Genomic DNA, 25,014 nt, shown 5'->3' on the forward strand with positions numbered 1-25,014 from the left:
CTTGCCGCCGCTGTTGAATCACCGACTGATTGGTTATCTGGTCTCGCCCGGATAACCGATAAGGTGAACAGTATCGCCGGGCCAAGTACCGGCTATGATCAGACTAGCTTAGTACATTCTAGCAGCTCTAAAGACATGGACGGTAAGCCCCAGGCGCACTCCTTTGTTCCGATGGAACCTTTCGATTAAAGCGAACACTTCCCCTCCCCTGTAGGTAACAATTGGCTCCACTTCAGTCACGGCGCTATCCCCCAGGAAGCAGTTGTGGCTGGCCACGATTCCGATGGCGACACCATCTTCATTGGCCGGGCTTTCTACTGCAACGACTTGCTGCCGGCCAAGATTATTCCCAACAAGGGAAAGGCATATGTGGCCTATGCCAACCAGGAGGTGGAGCTGGAGAACTACGAAGTCCTGAGCGGCTCCAACTACGTGTGGCTGTCGGCGGAGAATGGCGAAGTTCCGCCCGGAGCTGTGCGTGTGGGCCAGAATGTCGATGGAGAGGCGCTGTATGCCGGAAGGGGCTATCATGCCGGCAGCCTGACTGTGGGCAAGGTTCATCCCTCCCACGGCTGCCTGTACATTCCCTACGATTCTGAGGAGGTGAAAATCTTTGCCTACGAGGTGCTGTCGCGTCGCATGGAGGCGAGATAAATGCTCCGGTTACTGCCTGTTAATCACAAATAAATTCAACACTTTTTATAAAAGCTCGTGGGATCTAATCGGTTTTTAGCTGGCCATAAAACTTTACTATCTCAGTGGTTATTCTAAATGATTGTCGAGGTGTTTTTGGTTCTATATATAAGTAAACATTTCTTGAAATAACATAACAAGCTTCCCCGAGTACCTTTAAATCGCAGTTTTCGATCAACGCCCAATTATGCAGGAAACAGTTCTAAGTTAACAAAACCAAAAATAATGTTGAAGTAAAGCCACTCTCATTAACGACTAGGTTCTAAACTCGCTAACTTACACGTAGCCTAATTATATAATTGTAAAGTCTAACTAAATTTTGATACGGAGACGAAGGCGGAGAACCAATAGGACCAAACTAAACAAAGGCTAGGGAAACGACGGCAATAGATTTTGATAAACGCAAAACGAACATCTCGATGATGTTTTCGTCCTTCAGTTGGAATTGTTCGTGTTTAGTCTTTACTTTTAAAACATTTTTCGGACTAAGCGAGCTTGCAATGGTTTCCGCAAATGAAAAATCAACAACTATGTATAAACAAATGGAGGAGTTTTGATAAAATCGAATGAATATAAATATGATATTCAGATGGTTCACATTTTTCTCTCTGCTGAAATCGCTTGCTTGCAAACGTTAACTAAACGCAAACTAATCAAAAGCAAACCACTCAATACGCACCTATTAAAACCTTGATAAAAACAAGATGCGTAACGCTATACGATTTAACGTTATGCATCTTGTTATTACAAGCTCTTTAAACCCACTATTGGCCAACAAAGAAGGCATCTTATTCTCAACTCACAAACACACAATGAACGACCAAGCAAAGTTTGTAAAAAAGAACACAAGAGTACATTAAACGTTTCATGGCAAGCCAGTTGCTAAGCATTTTTGAAGGCAAATGTATCTAGCACTTAAGGAGAACTTTATATATATACAATTGTGGTGGATTAACGGTAATTAGATAAACTAGATAACGACGCTACTTGAACTAATCAAATTTAATTGAAAATCGAAATTGTTTCTCTTGCATTTAAATGCGTGCATATGACCTTTTCTAGAGCAACACTTTTGGGCAACTGAAACTATCATCATTTCTGAATAAAAAACTGCATACATATATTGAAAGTTCTACGAGTTTCACTAAAATTAGGCGTATTTACAAACAAGAATGGGGAAGAGTCCTTTAATCCAGCAAAGTCTTTACATATTCGGCATCCTCCTGCACGAATTTCTCGGCCTGATCTGCCGGCACTTCAACGGTTTTGTAGTTGTCCAGGCCTATCTCTTCCTCTTTCCTGAAATTAAAGATGATCTTAGTTATGGGTGTCTTAAAGGTTAATGAAAGTCACAAACTTGATCAGGATGTCCACCACATTCTCGCAGGCCAGCAGGCAGTCGCTGTCCCTGCCCACCTTGGCCTCCCACTTGTGGAACTCCCGCAGAATCTCGTAGGTGCCCTTGGCCCTCAGGATCTCCCGGCTGCGACGAGTGGAGCATAGTTGCAGCAGGCACTCCAGAAGCATTTTTCGTAGGTCGGGGTCCTCTTCGCGGGTCTTGCTCTCCGGCAGATACTGCAAGGGCAAGCAAAAATATATATCCCAAAAAATCTCTAGTAAATTAAAGCTACTCACCTGCAGTTCAATGGGCAGCTTGTCGTTGTCCTCGTCGCTAAACTCCTCAGGCCCGCACAGTGGCTGCAGTATGGCCACCAGGATGCTGTCCTGTTCGTTGAGAATAACATCGTGATAGACCGCATCGAAGCAGACGTTTTTCAGAATGCCAATGGTGCCACCGCGTCGGACAACGCTACCCTCAAAGGAAGCAAAGGGCAGCAGCTTCTCCAGCAGCTTGTAACGGTTGTGGCAGCACAGCTCCCTGCCCCGCGGCACCTGCATCAGATTGCAGAAGACGGGCGCCAGGTAGTGCAGCTTGCACTTTTTCTTGTTGTAGTCCAGCTGAGCAAAGGCCTTGGCCAGGCGTGGCAGTGTCTGATCACCGCGCTCCAAGATGTCTAGAATTTCGTGAACCAGCGACTCGACGCGCGTTAGATTGCTGAGAACCATGCTCCAGGGATCCGCCAGAACGGACTGCTCGTCTGCTATAGCCTTGGCGGCCACGTCCACGATGGGAAATGTCTGGGAAAGGTATTAATAGTTATGCTAAAGGCTGCTCCTTGTCTTGAAGATTATTAAAACCCACTGGTTGCACTTGTTTGGCCAGTCGGAACACCTGAACGGCACCCTCCTCCTCGGCGGTCAAGTTAATCAAACTCAGCACTGCGTCCTTGGCCACAGTGGGGTTTTCGTCGTAGGTAAGGCCGAAAATGGCCATTAGCATTTCGTCCAGCGAAAGTATGGCTGATTTGCCCTCCGCGCTGCCAGTTAAACCTTAAAAATTAAGAAAAATAACAATAAATATTGCCGCGTGACGTCACAGGTGCCCACAACAAACGCACGTGCATGCAGGTGCTTTTTGTTTTCTTTAAAACTTACCTAAAACATGTGTCAGCGCCACTGCCTTGAGGTCCAGACGTTGATTGGGTTGCATAAACTGTACTAGTTCTTTTACGGTGTCCATTTTAAGCGTTTTTATTGCTAAATTTACGAATTTGTTTTTATTTTGCGGCGCGATTAGAGATGCCTTACTTACAACTTATCAGTGCTGGCAGTTTGGCGATTTATAGCTAATTCTAGGCAAATTTAGCTATCTGGTACTTTTGGTCGCTCGGACCGAAAAGTCTGGCAGCGCTGGTAGCTCGTGCAGCAGCGACCAACGTTGCCAGACTGTCAGTGAACGAGTACAAAAGCTAGTGTTGTATAGCAACAAGTTTGCCACACGCAACATTCACGTAACCCAACAAACAAAATTATGTTTGAAGCCTTGCAGATCATTTTCGACTTTATAAACCTGATATAACCCTAATCAGTATCAGTATCGACAGGCAAGTTGATCTGATATGCTAGATAGAAAACAAATTTTACTTATTTTTTTTTATAAGAGCTTACATAATAAATATTTTCTAAAATTCTAAATCGATGATCAGCGTTGTCAACAATACTAAAATAATAACAACTTTTAATCTAGACAAATTGTGGTGCTTAAAACTAATAGATGCCATAATAAAATTTTTAAAACAAGTAAAACATCAGTAACATAACACCGACACTGGGACAGACAGCCGATTTTTGTACGAAAATTCAAAATTTTTATTAAAACCAAATCTCTTTTTAAAAAAATAAATATTAACTATTAAAATAAACATTTTAAATTTAAAATAAAAATATTACTTTATTATTACAAAATAAGTTACTCTGTAAGAATTGTCTTCTATTATATTTATATTCATTTATTTTATTTTAATGATTAAAACATATACAGTGTATTTATGAGATATTGTATATAAATATTTTAAAGATACGTATCCTTGCTAGTGCAAATTATTAAAATTATAACGAGCTTAAAGTATTTGTTAAGCCTACTCATGGGCAAAGATCTCACTCAAGTCCTTGTCTCACAGTAAATATTGCTTATATGCTCAAGCTACAGTGATTATGCTATATTATTTCAAATTATATAACTAAATTTCCAATTTCTGTCAATATCTCAAGCAATTAAATATTTTTAAACTGCAAATATAGTAATAATGGCATATAATGGGTATATACTGTACTTTTAAAAGGGGAAACGGAAATGCTCCTAAAGCTAAAGTTTCACAGAAGGAAACAACTAACAGAGTTTCATGTCGATTACACTGGGAATCGAATAATCGATGTATGCCTATCGTTCGCGCAGAATTCTTTTGTCATTTGTAAAGCACGTTTTTCGGGGAAACCCGAATAAAAGATTCCTTTTCCGACCGAGCGACGAGTTTGATCAGAACAGAAACGTCTTCAACCATGGACTTCAACGCGGAAATTCAGTGTCTACAGCGAGGAGTAGCCGAGCGGGATGAGTTACTCTGCGAGCTGGTGGAGATTCTCCGGGACCACGAGCCTGGCTTAAAGCGCGTGCTTCAGAGCATTTACACCCTGGTGCAGGACAACCTGCTATGCAGCACCCAACTTGTGCACAAGGTAATCTTGGCTGTGATCTCTGGCAGCCAGGAAGAGGCATCCGAGCGCCGCCGCCTGCTGGCCAGAGCCCTCGTCTGCGTCCAGCTGCAGCTGCGCAGAATCCCTGCCGACGACGGCGCGCTCGTGTTGCAGGAACTCCTAGCCAGGGCTTCGGATGATGTTCATCCATATGCGGGCCAGATTTTGGAACACCTGTTCAGTGACTTTGTGCGTGTGCTGGGAGCAGACTGTTTCCTGCGTCTGCTGGACGCCACTCGAACCATTTTGCTGTCAAAGGAGCCACAGGATCGGAAGTCATCCTACTTTCTCATCAGCAAGATCCAAAGGATGTGTGAAATTGATGGAGAGCATAGCGAAGCCTTGCTAAATGGTTTGCAGTGCAGTGCCCAGCAGTGGATCGCTTTTGCGGTCATCGTGTCAGTCTTGGAAGAGCAGGATCCAAACCTGATTGGGGGTACACTCGAGACGCAGCTACCCCAGCTGCAGCTGATGTGCAGCGATCTCGGAGAGCGTTGGCTGGCATGGCTAAGAACCATTTGCATTAGACTCCTGCAGGAGGACAGAGTCCAGGTGCTCCGCAAAACCCTGGAATACTTTCTGAGCCACCTGAGTGTAGAGCACCTCTGCCGCTTAGGCCTGCTGCCCGAGTTCCTGATGGCCACCAACAGAAGCCAGTTGTTTAATTATGAGGATGACAACTGCCTCAACGAAGAGCAGGTGAAGCAGTTTGTGGCGAAGGGCAATGTGGAACTCCTCCTGGAGGCACTGGTGGTAGTTTCTTGGGAGAACGTTCCTCTGCTCGTCTGGATTCTCAGTTTAAAATCTGAACAAGTGGAGAGTGTTCCTAAGGAGCTGTTTATTAAGCTGTGTCTTAAAGTTCAGACCATCGACAACAGTCTTCTTCAAAACGGAGCTCGAATTCATTTAATGTTGATATTCAAGGTACAACATTTTAATTGCGTTAGTTTAAGGACAATGATATCACCTTTTAATTTCAGGACACAATCGACTGTTTCTCTTTGAGGGATTACATGGTCTGCATGGAATCGTTGTTTAACAAGGGGGATCCATTGCGTGACTCCCAGCGATTACAAGATAAAATCGCAAACTGCACAGATTTTGAGGAGCATATAGACTGCTTTAACCAGAGATCCTTTGACATTTTTTTCCGTTATATTATTTTTGATAATTGGCAACCAAGTCTTTCACATACTTTATGCTCGAAAATGGGAAATCTTCCCAAACATAAACATGGCTTTTTGCGCTTTGTGTTTATTACTAAACACGATAAATTATTCACCAACTTTTATCGGAAGTTTTACAACGTGGACACATCGTTGCTTCAAACGGGAAAGAGTCTCGAGGAGATTCAAGTGCACTTGCTGGACAGGCTGGACTGCCAAACTGACGAGGAGACATCCTTCCTGAAGGCACGATGCGTGGACCTCTTCACTTTGAACTTGGATTCATGGGGCCAGTTGGAGGAACTAAACTTAGATCCCCTGGAGCTGATGGAACAAGGAACATATGATACCATTTTTGCTTTAGCACGCTTATTGAAATCACATCGGAAACGAGTTACGGACGAGACGGTATTGCCAGCTCTGATGTCGCGTATTAAATTTGAAGATGATCTGTAAGCTATTACCTTATAAACCGGTTTTTATACCCTTGCAGGGTATTATAATTTCAGTCAGAAGTTTGCAACGCAGTGAAGGAGACGTTTCCGACCCTATAAAGTATATATATTCTTGATCAGCATCAACAGCCGAGTCGATCTAGCCATGTCCGTCTGTCCGTCCGTCTGTCCGTTTCTACGCAAACTAGTCCCTCAGTTTTAAAGCTATCTGAATGAAACTTTGCATAGAGTCTTCTATATACTCTCACTGCTATATATGTCGGAACGGGCCGGATCGGACGACTATATCATATAGCTCTCATACAAATGTTCGATAAATTTTTAGAAACAAATTATAACATGGCTGTTTTTCAATATTTTTGCATCTTTTTTGAGATATAGCCATTTTATATTATTCCAGAATTTTGGTAAAAATTTTATGAAAATCGGACGACTATATCTTATAGCTGCCATATGAACGATCGGAAAATGAATAGGAAAAAAATTATAACTTCGTTGTTTTTCAACATATTCTGATTTACTTTTAGAAATATATAATATAATATAAACATCAAAACCAATATATTTCAGAATTTTGGTACAAATTTTATGAAAATCGGACAATCATATAGCTGCCATACAAACGATCGGTAAATGTAGAGAAAATGTAGAGCTGGGAATGTAAAACTGTAACTGTCAAACTGTAAACATAATAAGTATAGGTAAAATGTAATGAAACTCTGTTTTGTGAGTGTTTTCAGCATTTAAATTTATAATATAAACATCAAAACCAATCTGCAAGGGTATACAAACTTCGGTGTGCCGAAGTTAGCTTCCTTTCTTGTTTTTATAATCATTGAATTTTTCCTCAGTAAAAATGTTGTGGACTACGCATACAAGAATTTAACCGAAGAAGAATTTGAAAGCGTCACTATTAATATCATTATACAAAAGAAAAGTGTTTGCTTACCAGACGAAAAACTAAGTATTTCCCTGTTTCTGAAACTGCTGCTATATGGAGAACCCACCACAGGAATGGCACGGTGAGTTAGCTGAAATTTCTTAAATTTTCTAAGTCAACTTGGTGACAATTTTAACCATTCTCCTAGCATTGAGGAAGCTTATGCATACAACACCTTGCATTTCGTCGAATCATCTGCAGGAGTTCGATATAATACTTTATTGCATTTAGAAGAGTATACAAATTATCAAATGAAATCTCAAGTGTTCAAAGAACTTCTAAGAATTAACGGAAAGCTGTCCATAGAGCATCCCCAGTACACTGAAAACTCCAAAGTGCACAGGCAAAAGATGCGAATTGCCTCTGCTTTGATTGAACTTCGCCGCTATTGCGATGATCCAAAATCTTTGGAGACTTTATTGTTGCCCAACGATCAGCTCGGGATAAACATTATGCACGAGTTCCTGGTAGGCGATTGTGTGAAAAACATCGATTGGGCGTTGGATGCATTACCAAATTTGGAGCCAAGGCAACAGGAATCATATCTCTCCATCGCTTATATTTTCATTTCTAAAAATTTGGAAAAACTTAACAAAAAGAACAAATTATCTGAAATATTTTCGCTTCTTCTACCGTTCATAATGGGATCCACTCGTTCCACGCGCATTCTCGCTCAATTGATCCTCCATAAATTAGCAGTCAAGTGTAAAGAAAAAAGGTAACGGATAGCACAATTCTGATTCAATATTATAACTTTTTTATTTAAAGTTTTTGTATTCACCTCGCCGAAGTCCTGGTACAAAAAGTAGAAAAGTCGTTGGGGGAAAAGCTTCCCGACCTTCAAAGTGATCCTCGGCTTTGGCTCGCAGAATTAACCATGGATTATGATATGTCAGACTGTATTTTGTACATAACAAATCCGCCCTTCGATGAAATCGGTACTCGTTTCAGTAGTTCCACTCATGGACGACAATATAACAGGTGTGTTTTCTTTTTCTTTGTTAACTTTATACTTCTAATCCATCTCTTTTCTAATCTGTGTGTATTATAGATTCAAAAAGATTGGTCAAGCATTTGCTGCAAGCAAATTGGCATCATCCGGGGAAGTCGCACCTCCTCAAACCCGTTCCGAAGGACTCACACTCCCTCCCACGGATGCTAACAATTCAGGCAAGGCCGCTGGTCTGGAACTTATATTAGTGGCTTCTCTTCTTGGCGGGGAAATCAATTTCCCAGCACTGAGGCGCACCTGCGAGAAGTTTGGATTTCATTCTCTGGTTGTAGCCGATGAATCACATTTGGCGGAGGCTAGTTCTGGCAATTTAAGGTAGGAAAAATAATTGTAAATCCTTTTCTTAATTATTATTATTGTTGATTATTTCAGCATCGTTAAGGTAAAGTCAGAAAACCTTGTGGAATTTATTCTGGCAAAGCAGGCCGAGGGTTATAAAGCTGTTAGTTCCAAAGGATCTGCAGGCACACCCAAATTCGACCATTTCGAGTTTCCAAAGAAGTGTATACTGGTGTTGGGGTGAGTTCTAAGCAATAATTCGAAGACGGAAATTTCAAAAGTATGTTTTTCAGGCACGAAAATAATGGAATACCTATTAACGTGGCGGGAGTGCTGGACTATGTTGTGGAGATTCCGCAATTCGGCTTTCTGGATACAAATTTTGGAGCATCACTGCTTATTTGGGAGTTTTTCAAACAGCATTGTGCCTAGGCTTTTACACTTACACTTACCTGCTGCACAGTGAAGGCAGATACAATATTAATTACGCTTTTCAAAGTAAATATCTAAAGTTTCTTTTCCTTATTAAAATCTAAGCTACATTAAAAATCAAAATAAAATGTATACTGTAATAATGCTGCTGGTAATTCTTACTATATGCATGATATATGGGTGGAAATTTAAACTACCATTTGATATAATCTATGATAGTTATAATAAAGTTTATAGAAAACATAATTAGGCACCCCGATATATTAACGTCAATTGATTAGCGTGGAAATTGAATGGCGGAAAAGAATATAATAGGATTTTGTTTATTATTAAATTAAGTTTTAATACATCAATAAGTAAACTGTTTTTTATATTTTGCTACTAAGATCCTATTTTATTTAAAAGAAGGGATTTACTTTTAATTTCAACAAGACAAACTGAAATAAATTGTGGTTTGAGGTACAACATATCCTCCTGCGGTGTCAGTCCGATCATAATCCGTCCCGATATGGCGGCAATGCTTCTCGTCCCCGACAGGCTACTCCACTGTTACTTAATCCTTGTTGCACTAGAATATTATCAGAAATAAAATTTGAATTAAATAAAAAACAATAAAGAAAGCTAACTTTGACCAGCCAAAGTTTGTATACCCTTGCAGGTAACATTTAAAATATATCATAACTAAGCCAAAAATGTATTATAAAATCGGATTTTTTATATTAAAAAACTTCTTGATTTTTTTTTTAAATTAAAAATATCATAACTCGGCCAAAAGAGCATTAATTTTAAATCGGAAAACTGTTCTGTGCAAGATTTTCTACAGTTAATAAATCTGCATACTTCATTTAAATTTTGAAATTTTGAAAATTCAATTTTTTATCAAAATCAAAAATTTTAATGATGTAACCCCTTATGAAATTTTGCAAAAATGGCAAAAAAATCGATTTCTTCCTGACATATCTAAAAAGATTCCCCTGTTGATGCTGATCAAGAATATATATGGTTTATGGGGTCGAAAATGATTCCTTCACTAAGCAAAATATTATTTTGTATTATAAAATCTGATTTTTTATATTAAAAAACTTCTTGATTATTTTAAAATTAACAAGAAAGGAAGCTAACTTCGGCATGCCGTTGCAGATTCACTGCGTTGCAAACTTCTGACTGAAATTATAATACCCTGCAAGGGTATAAAAACATAGCCGTCTCGTGGATATTGCAGATGTATTCATGTACATGCTTTAAATGATTTAAAAATTAATTCTAAATATATACAAAGTTCAGGAATGTCAGTAAAGAACTGACATTTAGCAGGAGCTGCGCAGCAAGCACTTTATGAAAATTCTGATCGAATTCGAGTCATATTCAACTCTCCTTTCTGATTAAAAAAAGCATATATGCGCTCATTTTCTGATCATAAATGATGCTGTCTTCGGGAGAAATTGGACCCCTAGCCGCGACACTTCTGGAAGAGTCGTTTCCGACTTCTTTTTCTCCCAAGAGAGGACTCTTTTTTGAGTCATATTTTAATCGAATCGGAAATGGCTAATCGTTCCCAAAAGGAGCCCGAAAAGGCTCTGGCCACATTAAATGGCAAATTCCGCCTAAACGTTGGTCACACTTAAACTCTCCAGGGCCTTATATAACACGAGCCCATGGCCTTGGGAGCTCATTCGGTTTCGGCCGGCGATCGGAAAAGGACTCCGGAGGAGCAGTGGTAAGGAACCAACCATGGACCGGATAAGGTGTATTTTGGTAAATCGATATTGGAGGACCTTAAGGCCTCCACAAATTTCTCGTTATTATAAAATAATAACGAACAAAATTCTGTTTGCAATTATAAAATTAAACAATAATTTTTTAATATTTATAATATTATTGTGTTGTTTACCCACTGCTTGCCGTGCCCTCGGGTACAAATGCGTTGGTGCCCTGCCATTTGTTGTGCGGTCTTCGTCATACTGGTACTGGTAACTCGCTTCGTTGCTCTCTTTTTCGTGCCGAAATAACGTAGTAGATTTGTTGCATTCCAGCATGTATATGCAACACATGCAACTTTTCCTACGCCTCGAAGGCGTCTCCTGCAGGAGCCGCAATGCTCCCCCAGTGCGGGCTCCTCCTGCTGTTCGGCCTCGTCGTGGTTCAGAGCCAGGGTCTCGTCTATGTCGAGATCATCTTCGAACTCCGTCTCACGGAAAATTCTCTTAGGAACGTTCATTTTCGCGCGAGTTTTCGTTTTCCTAAAAACGGCTGAAGTCGCCAAAAAAGCCAAAATTCGCCGAATGCCTTTAATAATAATAATTGGTTTACTTCCTTATAAATATGCATATATTTATTACTTCGACAGATCTAGGTCCAGCTTTTTCAGCATGCTGAGGAGGCAAACCACTCTCCTCAGCAGCTGGTGGATCTCTAGGAGCCTTGCTTTTAGTTTGGGCTCGGCCATTAGGGCGTCTGCTATGGCTACAGCCGTCTCTGTGGACAGTTTGCGGCCCATGCTCTCCACGCTTCGTTGTTGCACTCCCTGAAGTGGAACTGTCCAGCACTGCGAACCGCTGGGCCACCACCCGTTCCACCTCCTTTATTTCGAAAAGGATCCTTCTCCTGGCGGCGGCTGGGATGGAGTCGGTCATGGCGCGGATGGTGGCGAACTTTTCGGCTCCGTTATTTTGGCGGAACACCGCGTGCTTGTGGACCGCCTGGAGGACGACATCAACGTAGCCCATGTTGGTGTCCATCCTCTTGAAGAGGTGGTGGAGGTCCACAAGCACGGGGTACCCCGCCTCCACAAGGAGGGCATTGTTCGTTCCTTCGTCTGCAACGATGGCCAGCAGGTGGTCCTCGATGCCCAGGCCTCGGAGTTCGTTGACCACTGCCAGCAAGCATTCCAACACCTCCCGAGCATCGAACTGTCTGTTTTTCTGGACAAACAAGGAAATTAGGCTACATTAGGCTTTGTTGTGAATAAGTACATACTTACGGTTTTCGTGTACACCACCTTCTTTAAGGAGCCGTCCTCCGTGGTGGCCAGTATGAGCACGATGTGTGCTGCGACAGGCTGCAATAACATGTATAGCCACGGTCCACCGATAAGGGAGGATATACGGGTACTCATCGTCTTTAGGAATATAACGTCGATCATTAGGAAGAAGCACCTGTCGGTGGACGCAGATTTCAGGGTCTCCAAAGCCGGCCTGTTTATGAACAGCCCACTCGGCCTGTGGGGGTTGTCGACCACGGGCAGGTGGCGGAGCACCTCCTGGGGCAGGTGTGGCGCATCAAACTGTTTATTTTTCTAGAGAAAAGGGCAATTGGCTATATTAGGCTTTGTGTGGATATGTACTAACAGTTTTCGTGTAGACCACCTTCTTCATGGAGCCGTTCTCCGTGGTGGCCAGCATGATCACGATATGTGCCGTGATAGGCAGAATATATATACATAAATGTGTATAAGGGATATAGGGTATATGATATAGATAATAATCAAGCAGCGTTTTTCCAGTTGGAAGCTTGAGTGTTACCGCATTTTTTTCCGCTGACCGATGTGGCGGATGATGAACGCCGGTTTGGACGTCTCGGCCTCCGAGCTAGCCTTTGATATGGCTTCCAGCCGTGGTCGACGTTCTCTAGCTTAATCGTGTTCGCCTCTGAAAAGTCCCGAGTGCCCTGTACTTTCTCTCGAGCGCTTTTAAATACTGTTCCAGTATTCCGCGGTAGAAGCCCCTTGCTCGATGTCTGGTTTGGGGTTTGTTTTTAAATCGTCTAAGAAATTTTTTAGCACTATATCTACAATCGAAAATCTTCGTGACATTGTGCATATTAAATGCAAGTAGTCCGGAAGCATGGGAAGGGATAGGACTTTCTTGCTCCGCGTGTTCAGTATATATTGGTCACTTACTACCGCCATCATATCTTGATAGACCTTGAGGCACTTCCCGGCTTGTCCAAATTAAAATCTTTATGAAATCTCTCAAGATTATCGAAAATAAGCACAATTGCATAATTTTGCGTTAAAGCTTTCCGGAAATTATCTAAAGGCAGTGTTTACAAAGGCAAATTTGGGGTTTTCCCTAAAAATCTAGACGTCAAAAAACCCCCAAATCCAAGGAGAACGCCCTGATTCGCTAGAAATCGGTATTTTTTCTAAATATATTCTCGATTCCGACCCATATTGGATATATATTTTTGATCAGCCTACACAGCCAAGGTGATAAACCTCTATTCAATGAATATTTTTCTAAAACTTTTATATTTAGTTGTTTTTTGTACGACAAAAAAATAGGCCGAGAATATTAGCGTTTGAAAAAATCCGCCGCTCGGCGAGGCTGCCGGCAGAACTTATGCTTGAATCAGTTTTCCACTGACAAAAGCTGGTGTTGTATCGCAACTAGCTTGCTACACGCAACATTCACGTAACCCAACAAACAATATTCTAAATCGAACTAAATTAAATTCTATATGTAATATGCTGATTTTTTAAGCTATTAAAAACTAGAGAAAAAAGATTTGCGAGCGGAAAGTATTTTTTTTTTTCTTTGTTACAATCGATTTTCTTTTCTGACTCATTAGCTTATTGCAAACTGAAAGGGTAAACAACCTTTGGATATTCTTCTTAAAATTATATTTTCAAGTTTTAAATATTTATTTGCAATGTAAATCAAATTATTGAAAATACATCAAATCAGCAATGTAGTTCATATACAGACTAGCTATCTGTTCATCTTCGAGCGCTTGGACACCTTATTTTCGCTACTGATTACCTTTTGGACGAACTCCCTGGCCCTGTAGAGATCGGTGAGGATGCCGGGCAGCTTTTTCTGGCAGGTGGACGGGCTTCCGGCCACGATGCCGCACAGCTCCTCGCCAGCGCTCACCGGACAGCCCGCCTCGAACATGCAAGTCTCGGTCCTGGTAAACTCTTGGCCACAGGCCACCGTTATTGACAGGAGGTTCTCGTACTGTGATGCACATTCCTTCGTGTCCATGATGCTGATCGTCGCGACTTGCACCTCCTTGCCGCAGGCCACCACCTCTACAGTATCGTTGAGGGACATGGGCTTGCTGCAGAGCCGTGCAAAGTCGTTGCGACTGCCACTCAAACGGGCGCTCAGCTGGACGACGGCCACGTCCATGTGGGTGCTTTGCCACATCTTCGGTACGTAAATGGCGCTTACGCCGACGAAGGGGGGCTCCTCCGGCTCCTCCTTGAGGAGCTGCACTCTTAGGGCGCTCAGATCCAAGCGATACCGATGCAGGCAGTTGGCCGAGGTCACAGCGTACAGGGCACTGATGTAGGCCGCCCCGCAGACAAAGTCGTTTCCCTTCATGATCCTAAGTACCCAGTGGCTTACATGCCCGCCCGTGGTCCTACGGAAGCGGCCAATGTTATTGGTCCTTACCGGCGATTGCACCTGGAGGCTGCCAGCGGCGAGTCCGGCATTCGTGAGAATAAACGGAAGCCATAAGACTAAGCTTTGGACCTTCATCGGAGGACTAGTTCTTTGTGAATTAAAAAGTATACTGATTGCCCGATTGTATATAGGAAATTATCAAAGAAAGGGGTGACGAAACCATTTCACACTATTTAAAGCGTAAAATTTAAAAATTTAAGTTTCAGACTTTTTAACATAAAATAAATAAAACTAGAAAGGAGGCCGAAGCTTATATACCAGAAGATCATAACTAAGTCAAAAAGGCAGTAATTTTCATTCGAAAAGATTTTCTCTTTCATTCATTAAAAAACCCGTGAATAAATATAATTTATCTTAATAATATCCTCGATAATTTTAGTATTATTTTCGAGTATATTTGACACTCACTCTTGATCGATTTGATATTTTAGGAAGGCAGAGGTAAAACCTGCTCATTTCGTTGCCAAAATAAAGTCCCCCAAAACTGTAATATCCATATTATTTTTAGGCTCTCAACCCTTTCTGAACGATACAGTGCGTAAGTGCCTGAAGTAAGTCAGAGATTCGTTGTGATGTCATTCGAAGAGGCAGTCATTGTCTCCGCGGGAATCGTGTTTTCGCACAATAAATTTCGGGTTTTATTAATTCTTAAATGGTGATCGAAGATGATAAACGAGCATAAATTAAATTAAGCTGGTTAAGTTACGTTTAATTGCGATTTGCTCTTCTTTTAAGGAAATTTTCCACCAGTCATTTAACATTTTTCACCAAGATATGGTAAGTCAACAAAAATTCCAAAACTGAGCAAATAGTATTATTTCAAATGAAATCAACATTTAAATTCATGGGGTTTTATTTTATTTCAGGTTATTTTTTTTTTAATTAAATGGTGACTAATATGTAATAAATGTAAATATATCAGAAGTTCATTTATACCATAAAAGGTTAGTAATATAAATATAGGTATCTAATGCAACATTAAACTGGTAAAAACAAAGTCTGCGGTTAATTATTTATTTATAATCATCGTAAAACTGAGTAAATCAAACAGAAACTGTGACTGATCGGTCAAGTTTGGTGCTCTTATGCAATCGCTCTTGACGCGAGCACTTGAACTCTTAATGCTAATCATCAGTTTTTTAACCCAAAAGTCAACCAATCACTGTGGGAATTCCATAAAAATGAGTTGCTTTTAAAATCATGAATAAATATAAATATAATAAGAATATATTAATAATTTTAAATTCATTTTTAATTAATAATTTCTTTGGGTTTATTTTAAGCGACTCATTTTTTTTTCTCGGTGCAAATCCAAAAAACCCGCTGAACTGACGCGCTGATGACATCATAAGCGGGTTTGGGGGAACTTGGGATTCTCGGCCCACTTGCGCACATGCATTTGTGCCCGCCTAGCGGTACTTTCAACCCCAAAAATAACAACCCACTGAAGCGGAGGCTGGGCTGGGTTATTATTTCGGGAACTGCGTAATTTGGGTTTCAAGTACAAAAACCGGACACTGAACCCGGTCGACGACATCGACGACCAGCGGACTTCCTGAACGTAGGGCTCGCTGTGGTTTGGCCTGGGCAGCTCTTCCTCTTCCGGCTAATGGTCGATGTCCAGTGGATCACGTAGGCCACTTTGGCAATAGGGTCTCCCCTGGGATCGGTTCCCAGCAACCCCAAGAATTGGCAATCCGGCCACGCATTCATCGCAGCCGTAAGTGCGCACCCAACGAAGTCACCGATTGTAATGCCCATCATGAGGCGGAGTGGTTCGCACGCACAGGTCCAGCGACTTAGTCACATACTCCGGTGCCCGATGCCTGCTGAAAGCCCGGTACTCGGAGCCCCATAAACATAATGCGGCGGCTATCGGTGCCGAAAGTCCCTGCCCGGCATGCCAAATGAGGCCAAGAGCGTGTGCGCGGCCCGCTTCTGACGTTACCTATTTAATATATCAAGTGAAGACGCAAACTATAACACTAGAAAGACCAAAGGGGGTTTTTGTTAATCTTTATTAATCATTTAAAATTAAAAGTAAATACATAAAAAATAATATATATTTAATGCATATATTTATTAAAATAAAACCGCAGGTTAAAGGTTAAAGTTTAAAGAATAAATAACTGAATGGCATAATCATTTATTCACTTTACCTACTTTCTATTATTTTTCTAAAGGAACTGCAATAAATTTATAGCCATTAAAATAATAAACAAAGTCAATTAATTGCATTAGCCACATTCAAAGCTTAATTAATCAACAATGAGAATAGTTCCAGGAACTTAGAAATTTGCTCCAGATGCCATATAAAAATAACCTACTTCCAGGAAACCTAATTTAAACGGCAAATAAATATCTTACATACTTGATATTATTTTGTTTTTATATTTAATTTAAACAGAAAAAAGCACAAATAAATTCAAGCTGTTATTGGAGTGTTAAAGTCTCAGACAAAACCGCATTGCGCTCTGAATACAAATCACTTCTGATTTCGACCAATTCATAAGCTCTTTATGTTTTGCTTCGATTTCAATTGGCAACAACTTCCTTCTTAAAGCGGGTTTTTTTCCTGGCGACAATAGTGTCTTTTTGAAACTAAAAAACTCCCGCATTTTAAATGATTTCCATGGAAATAGCATTTACCATTGCGACAGTGACATCAACAACAATAAAAAAGGAGAATGTGGCTCCCAGGCAAGAAAAGCAATAATTCTTGCTTATCTAAGGGGGCGATGGTGGGGTGGGAGAAATGTGTTGCATCTGATATCCTTGTTGATGGTATTACTATTGTCCTGCAATTGCATTGCACAAAGTATACAATGTACTGAAGGTATGCAGGAAGGGAAGGGATACAAATGAGAAAAAAATGCTGCAAAAAAAGTAGATCCTTGTCTGGGGTAACTCGAGATGGTTACTGATCTCGCAAAAGGACATCTGTTGCTCTCAGGAGATACAGCAGACACTTCAGGAAGCGATGAAAAAACATCTTCAGGAGGGAGGAAGATCCTCGGGCAGACAGATCGGAAGCAGAGATGACGTTGATGTCTGGATCCGGACTCTGGGTTCATTGATCAGTGTAACGATCTTCCTTTGATCTTGGGTTACAGTTTGGAAGGGAGTTATTCTCTCTGTTCTTCCTTAATATTTGCTTACCTTACTCTACAACTTGAACTCTTTACTTATTGATCAGTGAAATTGATCTTCCTTTCATCTTGAGTTTCAGGTGGGTGTTTCTGCTCTTCTTGTTTCGTTTATTTTTAAGTTTATCTATCTGCTGGACTTGTTGGTTTCGCATGAACTTTTTTGAAGTTAAGTTCCTCTCTCTTTTTATAAAAACAATAATCTTAAGCTAGACCCCTTGTGGTTTCGAGTTCCCATCAGCAATGTTTCCTTCCGTTTTCCGCCAACTTTCAGGCCTAGTCCCCCTTTTCTACCTGAGTTCATCTATCAAAACTAATGAGTTTCCTGTTGCTGATGTCTGAATCCTGAGCTCGGGACCAACTCTAACGAATGCAGGTTAATAACTTAACGGACTGGCTGCTGGCTGCTGGGTAACCCGATATCCGCATCGCCACAATGTAGGTGCTTGACCCGATTTCGTTGGGATAAAAAGCACTTTTATGGCGGCGAAGGATAAGGGGAGTGCAGCCTGAAATCGAGACTTTTATGAGATCCCGGCCGATGATGCTGTTGCCAATGTGGCCAACTGACCTTTTCAACTCGCCCGCCTTTTTAGGGTCTCTTATGGCTACCGATGCTAATGACCGGGGTGAACTCTGACATGCGATAGTCGTTTGCAGTGTGCCACAAACCGAGTTGCACTTCCAGGGCTCCCCTGGACTCCTTAAACCCAATTAAAGGCGGCGTTACCTAACCCAATAACTAACCTCTTGCGCCACTTCTGCCCAAATACTCCCCACCGGCAGAAGTTTCCGTTGCCTAGCCGCAACATCGAACCGGGTTCGCTTCGAGCCCAGATCGCGCAGGAAGTCTAGGGGGTGGGTCTGGTGCTTACCAGGGGTTGTTGTGTTGTGTTGCGGTAGTCTTTGGCATTTGTTGTGCTCCACGTGTAATGAATAACCTGAGGAGGTGTGGCTATGCCTCCCCGGAGGCATTGAATGACACACTGAATATCCTGGAACAAAGAGTCCTTTCTTGGTGACTCTCCTCTCTCCTCTTCTAGGAATGTTACGCCTTTTGCCTTATCACGATTATCGCCAATGCCAAGAAATCGATGTGCATCCAATAAGTTTTCGTCTAATTTTAAAAGTTTTCGCCAGCAGGGTCCTTGTAGCTTCCTGCCGCTGCAAGTTTCCGCTTTCATTAGCATGAAGACGCCGCAAACTTGTCTCGGCGAAAGTTTCTCCTGCGGGCCAGAGATACAAACAACAAGTGTCGAGAACTTACATCACTCGAGCGGAAACTGCCAAAAAAGCGACCCATTCATGTTGTGTTTACCACCCAATTTGGCCAGAGCAAGGAGCTTCCAACTCGAACCTGTGTGCAGGAAGTTGGCCAGGCCAAGGGGCTCAGAAAAAAAACGTGGCCAGAACGAAACAGTTTCGCAACGAACTCTGAACGTAGCAGACGAAGCGCAGAGCTGCCGCATCGAGTATAAAGAACCATATCTTAGTCCGAGTCTGAGTCTGAGTTTGAGTTTGAGTCTGAGCCTGGGGCCCCGAGTCCTGACTCCCGACTCCCGATACTTGTCCCGAGGCGTCGATATGGCAACGGGGCCAACAGGAGCAGCAGCAGCAGCAGGACAGGGGCGGCTGCGTGTCCTCGTTCCAGGAGCTCGGCTGCCGCTCGGCTCGATCCGATGCCATTCGGCCCCGGTTTCGGTTACGGTTTCGGCTTCGGTTCGGTTTCAGTTTCGGCTTTCGACGCGCTGCACTCGCTGCGACCAGAGTTTTGAAGTTCCCGCTGGCCAAGTTTCGAATCAGTTGCCGCCGACTTGTTGTGTCATTTGCATATAAACGTCACGGCCTGCATATCGATCAATGCACCAGTTATCGGGTCGCCATCGGGACCTTGCCATTTACCCAAAGATCAATTAGTGCCGCTCGATAGTTCGATCTTCGCGAAACTTTGTGCTTTTCGAGTGTAATTAACAAAATAACTGAGTGAGTAGTTTTCATTTTTTTCCATTCAATTTTTTTGGGTCACTTTGGCGGTTTTACCTGTCGCGCTGAAACTTTGGCGAAATTATTTAAAAGTTTGTGTGCCACGAAATTAAATTCAATCAACAATGTTCGCTAGTTGGTGGGGCGTGAAATTTGCAAAATAAAAAACTACTTTTTATAGATTTTAATTAGTGAAGCGTTAACCTGCCATGAAAAATGTGTTAGCTTTAAGTCCTGGCTTTCATTTAAAGGTATTTTAGTGAAAAAGTTTGAAAATGAAGCGTGCATTAAATTTTTAATGAGTGAGAGTTAATAATAAATAGGAAAAGCAATTGTTAATTAAACCCAGAACTATGGAATATTTTTTATAAAATGACTCTCAAATGAAAATTTAAATTATTTCACTGAGGTTTAACTAATTTCGTTTCATTATAATTAAACAAAGTGGTATTTATTCAATTAAATTTAATAAAAACAAACAGTTTACATTTTTTTAAAATTTAATTATAATAATTTATTTTCAAAAACAAATTCACCTGACTAATGCCCACCATTAATACTCATTTTGTGAATGTAAATTACATGAAATCAAATTTAAATGATTTCAATTACCACGCTGTGGAAAATTTGCTCACCTGATAATCCGATACGGAACGCGCGGAAAAGCTACCTGGAAAAGCAGACAATCTGCTTAAGCAGATTTATTCTCCCGGATTCCGTGGCATTCCTTTTGCAGAGACGAAACTGTCGCTGATTTGATTACCAAAGAAGCAACGAGCAGAAGGAGCCAATGAGATGAAAGGGACTCTGCGCGCGAGCACGGATGCCATGAAATTTTAATTTAACTTACTGCCTTCTACGCAGTTTGTGAGGCTCCCTTCCCGGTTTCGGGCGAGCCAAAGCCAAACATTAACATTACGTGCTGTGGCATCAAACTAAAAACAAGGACAATGCAATTTTATAGCCCCATTTGGTGGCGGCCGGGTCTTGTGAGTAATTTGAATGATTTGCCAGGATCAGCAAAGCCAGACGGTGGAAAAAGAAAATCTAAAAATAAGGCAGGGGCCTGTTTTATATAGTCATTTACACAGAGGAACAGGGAAGATCTTTAAGGATTTCTTTTGGAATTAAGTTCATTAAGAATTCTTTATGAAGTTTTGTTTATTACAATAAATAAAGCAGGTATAATTCTTAAAATAAACATTATTTAAATAATTAAGCTTTGTTTTGATCTAAATTGTTTTCCTCCGTGTAGTACACATTTTTTTTTTACTGTTCTTCTTGTTGCTTACATTCAATTAGGCAAACGCACGAACCGAGAAAAGGGGGATCCCCCTCTGCAGAATAGTCCTTTTCCTCCTGTGTCTGTGTGTTTGTTTAATTGTACATTACGTATACGCCACATTTGACGCATTGTGGCTGCTGCTGTTTTGTGGCTTGTATATTTTAATTAGCGCCTCACAAAATATATTCGCTCGTGTTGCTGCTGCTCATTTGTTTGTTTCCCAGACTTTGTTTGTTTGTATTTTGCGTCCCGCTTTTATGGTTAACATTAGTCGAAAATTGTCGCATGTATTTTTACTGGCCTATTACTGGGGCCGTTTAATGGCTGGAAATGAACACATTGTAAACGACAAATTATCCGACCGAGAAGGTGATAAGCCAGCAGCATCAGCATCAGGACCAGTAACAATTACAGTTGCATTTAGTGGCCCTAAAAGTTGCGCATTCATTGGCCCGGCGGTATGCAAATTTATCTATTACATCAGCCGCAAAAACAATAGCCAAGTCGGAGTCTGGCAATTAAAGGCTAGATATGGAAATGTGATAAAACTACACAGAAAGTGAGAGGCTATTTGCAAATTAAATAAATGTGAATTGCGATAGAGTGATTCTCTTTTAATCACTCGAGTAATATTGAGAGCATTTCTTATATTTATTAAAAGGCAAAAAACTTGTGTGCTCCCCGCATAATTACATTAAAATATTGTTTCTGCTTGAACTAACTTGCCAGACAAACCGAGGAGATGAACTTGTAAACAAGCGCCACAGACTGCTGGCCAGACATACCTACTCACCTACTATAATATATACAAAACATATAACCGAAAAGCAACCCAAAACCAAATACCCAGCAACCCAGCTCCCATTGAGAGCTTTCAGTCTTTTGGCTTTGTGTCAAACTGTCACTTCCCAACAATTACGACTCTGTGAACTTCTTTGTGCCCTGGCCTGTACCTTTTTTTCTTTTCGGGTCTGCCTTTTAATGAGCCAAAAATATCAAAATGAAATACGGCAGAGGCAAAAGCGTCCTGGCGCCCTGGACAAACATTGCATTTGGTTGTTGCTCTGCGATTTTCACGCTTGTATGGTTTTCTTTTTTTGAGAACGCCCATCTTGTTCTGGGGCCTTCACCTTCACCGGTTGCGTTCGGGCCATAAAATATTTAAGGACCTCTGAATGCACTCACACATTTATGAAAGTGTAAATATTTAATGACGAATGCCCTCTGTTTCATAGTCAGATTTTCAAAGGTGGTGCTCCACGGTTGCCTGGGTGGCCGGGCTCTAGGCTGTGGGTTCTAACCGGAAATGTTTTACACATCGCCACACTTAGGAGCACACATGTGCACGGAGAGAAAATGTATTAGATTGCTTAAAAATCTATGAAATTATAAGTAATGTATTAAATATAGAATACAATTGGGGAATTTTGGAAACAAACTAATTTGAATTGATTGAAAAATAACTTGTTTGCCTGCAAATATTCAAATCTTAAGCGATTTAAATATAATTTTTTTTATACACAATTTTGGTTAAGTATTAGAACCACTTTTTCTCTCAGTTCAGCTGCAGAAAGGAAAGGGCAATGTCTGCTCTGGTCCTGCCGGCTCTTTTGTGGCCCGTTAGCGGTTTTACGTTACATGCGGCGTATGCGTAATGTCTGACTTTTACTTCCCTGGCAGGCAAACAGGCCAACAGCCAAATGGCCCAGCATGCATTATTAACTGGCCTTTGTCCACCCCTGTTCCTTCTGCTTTTTGAACTCCATTAGTGGGTGCATGGCGGACGTGACATATTTCATAACGAATTATGCGCCGCCTAATTAAATTTGTTGATGAATGAAAGTCGCGCTCTGCCGCCTGAGAGAAGGATAACTACGGGACGCAGGACGCTTCTTAATCAACTCACGCAGCAACCGTCGAAGAAATAAAGCGGAAACGGAAATGGGAAAAGGGAGCAATGGAGTCACAGCAGGAGGAGTTAAGGCAAAAGACAGGACAAGCGCAAGTAATGAAAGCCATTAAAAATGGCGGCGGCTTAACTGGAAAATCGATAGCCAAGTCACAGGAGCGAAAGGCGTGAAAAGCGAAAAGAAATAGAATGCAGGTGAACCATATAACTATATAAATGTGTGTGTGTGCCAGGACTCCACCCAGTTTTATTCACTTTTTATAGTTATCATACACACAGAGAGAGAGAGAGACGGAAGGTCGCCTTGAGAATTCCTGGAAAATAACCGCGTTCAGCAAAAGGGGTACGGCCACCTGCATGTACCCGTATTATTATTGATATTATACCAGGGAATATATATGCGCAGATATATATATTTAGCCCGGCTGGATGATATAACCGGCGCATCGTATGCGGAAATGAAGACATTTACCAGGTGCATATGTGAATTAATGGCCTCGACGACAAAAAGACACCAAGCGGGCCGACAATTCCCTACGATTAGCTGACACGCGAATTGAGGCAAGTTAAGCCAAAGTCAAAGTCGGGGGGAGGCAGGTCAGTGGAGCAGGCGCACGAGATATATATTTATGGCCATAACTCATACGTACGCCCCGTACGGAGCCGTTGATTTCGCTCAGTCATCGGGCATGAATAATGTCTGCTAATGTGTCGCCAGGGAATGGCTAATTAAAGTGCTCGGATAGATCACGTTCCGTGCTAAACAAATAGCTTGCCGACTGCCCAGACTTAAATTTAGTCATCAATTATATTGTATTAACTCGTTTTAGTTAAAAACTTGACTTATGACACAGAAATTATGGGGGGTTTGGTTCTTAATAATTTCATTCGCTCAATTTTAGTCATTAGTTTAAATGACTTATTTTAATACCACTGAAATAAGAGTTATGACGACGTCTATTTGAGAGGTTTTTGCAACCATTGGACCCTTTCTACCTTTCCTATTCAGTAAGATATTTTTGGCTACTGTGTTTGGGCTTAATCTTTTGTTACAACTTTGTTTTGTTATTGGAAGGTAAAACCTTTTGACTAACTGCCTCATATGTTATCTCACCGGCTCGTTATTTATATTCATTACTGCTGATTGGCTTACATCCTTCGTTGACCTCTTCTCGTCATCCTTTTTATACAATCAATTCCTGCAAGTTTATCCCCTTTTCCCTGTGCTGGCAGGGGAGTTATTTTTCAATGCTAATCCCGCAGCACCTGCGACATGTCCACGCGCATTCCAATTGTGTCACTTTGGCTTACCCAACGACCCTATCACAGGGACACCAGCTGCTCTTGGTGCCCGCTTAACTCGGAGCCCCTAACCCTTAACCCGCCATCCTTAACCCACAACAGTGGCACGACCTCTGCCAGCTACCGGGTAACATCAATCGAACCTGAGAACTCAGCAAACACATCGCGATTGAAAGTGCAAGGCAGAAGTGCATTAAAAATTCATTAGATGTGCGCCAGAGCCAACGCAGGCAGTACATACACTGCAAGAAAACCAAGTGAAATCCTTAAACAAGCAGAAAAAAATAAAGAAATACTTATCACTTTCATTTCGCATGGTAATTGGAGAGTTATTAGATTTTCCCATATAATTCACTTTCTACCAAAATTAAAATCAACTTGTAGACTTCTTTTTGGTGTACTTTTACCCATCACACATTTATTGGGCAAAAAGTGGCCGAGAAAACAAAAACATTTAATTTACAGAGAGCCTCGCCGTCGTCTGGCAATGTGACGACGCCCCATGGAGCCTGGAGACCAGAAACAAGGCGCCTCTAATTGGCACAAATTTTCAATGCGCCCCGTGATCACGCCCTGTCCACGGTCAGTGGGTGGTGAATCGCCACCCACTCAGACACCCCTACCAGAAGGAAGAGGTGGAGGAGACGAAGACCTCACCCCTGGTGCGGTATTTTAATGCCAGGCACGTAGACGGGCGCACTAATGGAATTAAACAAATTACTTTATGGTCTGCGCCAGCGGCGGCAGGAAATGTAAATTTCAGCGCGGACACGACCACTCCGGGTCGGAGAACGGACATCCAATTCAATCCGGACCAGATCTGAAGCTGGACCTGGAGCTTGAGCACCTGGAGATCTGCCACTGCCGCTGCCGTTGCAGTCCCATCTGGGCATGCAATTTTCGAAA

The 25,014-nt window shown here is 41.7% G+C and overlaps 6 protein-coding genes across 6 annotated transcripts in view; 3 read left to right on the forward strand and 3 right to left on the reverse strand.

Annotated features, from left to right (window-relative positions):
• The first annotated feature begins 26 nt into the window (after positions 1 to 26).
• Positions 27 to 707, forward strand: LOC108078864 (natterin-3). The gene is made up of 2 exons (XM_017172976.3): positions 27 to 142; positions 215 to 707. The coding sequence occupies exons 1-2, from the start codon at positions 136 to 138 to the stop codon at positions 652 to 654; spliced, it is 447 nt and encodes a 148-aa protein (XP_017028465.1). The 5' UTR covers positions 27 to 135; the 3' UTR covers positions 655 to 707.
• Positions 708 to 1,549: 842 nt separating this feature from the next.
• Positions 1,550 to 3,354, reverse strand: LOC108078832 (protein HGH1 homolog). Its single transcript, XM_017172926.2, has 5 exons — positions 3,190 to 3,354; positions 2,897 to 3,084; positions 2,329 to 2,832; positions 2,051 to 2,268; positions 1,550 to 1,992 (listed from the first exon to the last, which is right to left on the reverse strand). The coding sequence occupies exons 1-5, from the start codon at positions 3,272 to 3,274 to the stop codon at positions 1,881 to 1,883; spliced, it is 1,107 nt and encodes a 368-aa protein (XP_017028415.1). The 5' UTR covers positions 3,275 to 3,354; the 3' UTR covers positions 1,550 to 1,880.
• A 1,119-nt stretch (positions 3,355 to 4,473) lies between these two features.
• On the forward strand, positions 4,474 to 9,215 carry LOC121501843 (uncharacterized). Its single transcript, XM_041774331.2, has 8 exons — positions 4,474 to 5,712; positions 5,769 to 6,406; positions 7,261 to 7,431; positions 7,498 to 8,067; positions 8,118 to 8,330; positions 8,401 to 8,676; positions 8,734 to 8,880; positions 8,934 to 9,215. Exons 1-8 carry the CDS (start codon positions 4,594 to 4,596, stop codon positions 9,070 to 9,072), a joined length of 3,273 nt encoding a protein of 1,090 aa, XP_041630265.2. The 5' UTR covers positions 4,474 to 4,593; the 3' UTR covers positions 9,073 to 9,215.
• A 2,163-nt stretch (positions 9,216 to 11,378) lies between these two features.
• Positions 11,379 to 12,473, reverse strand: LOC121501905 (uncharacterized). Its single transcript, XM_070286266.1, has 3 exons — positions 12,420 to 12,473; positions 12,053 to 12,367; positions 11,379 to 11,993 (listed from the first exon to the last, which is right to left on the reverse strand). The coding sequence occupies exons 1-3, from the start codon at positions 12,471 to 12,473 to the stop codon at positions 11,379 to 11,381; spliced, it is 984 nt and encodes a 327-aa protein (XP_070142367.1).
• Positions 12,474 to 13,676: 1,203 nt separating this feature from the next.
• LOC108078807 (kallikrein-7-like) lies at positions 13,677 to 14,593 on the reverse strand. Its single transcript, XM_017172889.3, has one exon. It carries the CDS (start codon positions 14,556 to 14,558, stop codon positions 13,782 to 13,784), a length of 777 nt encoding a protein of 258 aa, XP_017028378.1. The 5' UTR covers positions 14,559 to 14,593; the 3' UTR covers positions 13,677 to 13,781.
• Positions 14,594 to 19,455: 4,862 nt separating this feature from the next.
• The window catches only part of LOC108078816 (histone-lysine N-methyltransferase 2D), a 36,926-nt gene continuing 31,367 nt past the window's right edge, over positions 19,456 to 25,014 (forward strand). Inside the window, exon 1 of the mRNA XM_070287539.1 lies at positions 19,456 to 19,612. The gene's annotated coding sequence lies outside the window, so the exon portion shown is untranslated. The remainder of the gene's footprint in view (positions 19,613 to 25,014) is intronic.

The sequence above is a fragment of the Drosophila kikkawai genome, chromosome 3R (genome assembly GCF_030179895.1).
Source record: "Drosophila kikkawai strain 14028-0561.14 chromosome 3R, DkikHiC1v2, whole genome shotgun sequence".
Lineage (NCBI taxonomy): Eukaryota > Metazoa > Arthropoda > Insecta > Diptera > Drosophilidae > Drosophila > Drosophila kikkawai.

Excerpts from the sequence above, each read along its gene's own strand:
- LOC108078832 (XM_017172926.2), bottom strand. The coding sequence starts at position 3,274 with ATGGACACCGTAAAAGAACTAGTACAGTTTATGCAACCCAATCAACGT. Across the intron at positions 3,085-3,189 it reads GGCGCTGACACATGTTTTAG|GTTTAACTGGCAGCGCGGAG; the intron begins GTAAGTTTTAAA and ends TTAATTTTTAAG. Across the intron at positions 1,993-2,050 it reads GTGGTGGACATCCTGATCAA|GAAAGAGGAAGAGATAGGCC; the intron begins GTTTGTGACTTT and ends CTTTAATTTCAG.
- LOC121501843 (XM_041774331.2), top strand. The coding sequence starts at position 4,594 with ATGGACTTCAACGCGGAAATTCAGTGTCTACAGCGAGGAGTAGCCGAG. Across the intron at positions 5,713-5,768 it reads ATTTAATGTTGATATTCAAG|GACACAATCGACTGTTTCTC; the intron begins GTACAACATTTT and ends TTTTAATTTCAG. Across the intron at positions 8,881-8,933 it reads AAGTGTATACTGGTGTTGGG|GCACGAAAATAATGGAATAC; the intron begins GTGAGTTCTAAG and ends TATGTTTTTCAG.
- LOC121501905 (XM_070286266.1), bottom strand. The coding sequence starts at position 12,473 with ATGCTGGCCACCACGGAGAACGGCTCCATGAAGAAGGTGGTCTACACG. Across the intron at positions 12,368-12,419 it reads AGGTGGTCTACACGAAAACT|AAAAATAAACAGTTTGATGC; the intron begins GTTAGTACATAT and ends CCTTTTCTCTAG. Across the intron at positions 11,994-12,052 it reads AGGTGGTGTACACGAAAACC|AAAAACAGACAGTTCGATGC; the intron begins GTAAGTATGTAC and ends TTGTTTGTCCAG.
- LOC108078807 (XM_017172889.3), bottom strand. The coding sequence starts at position 14,558 with ATGAAGGTCCAAAGCTTAGTCTTATGGCTTCCGTTTATTCTCACGAAT.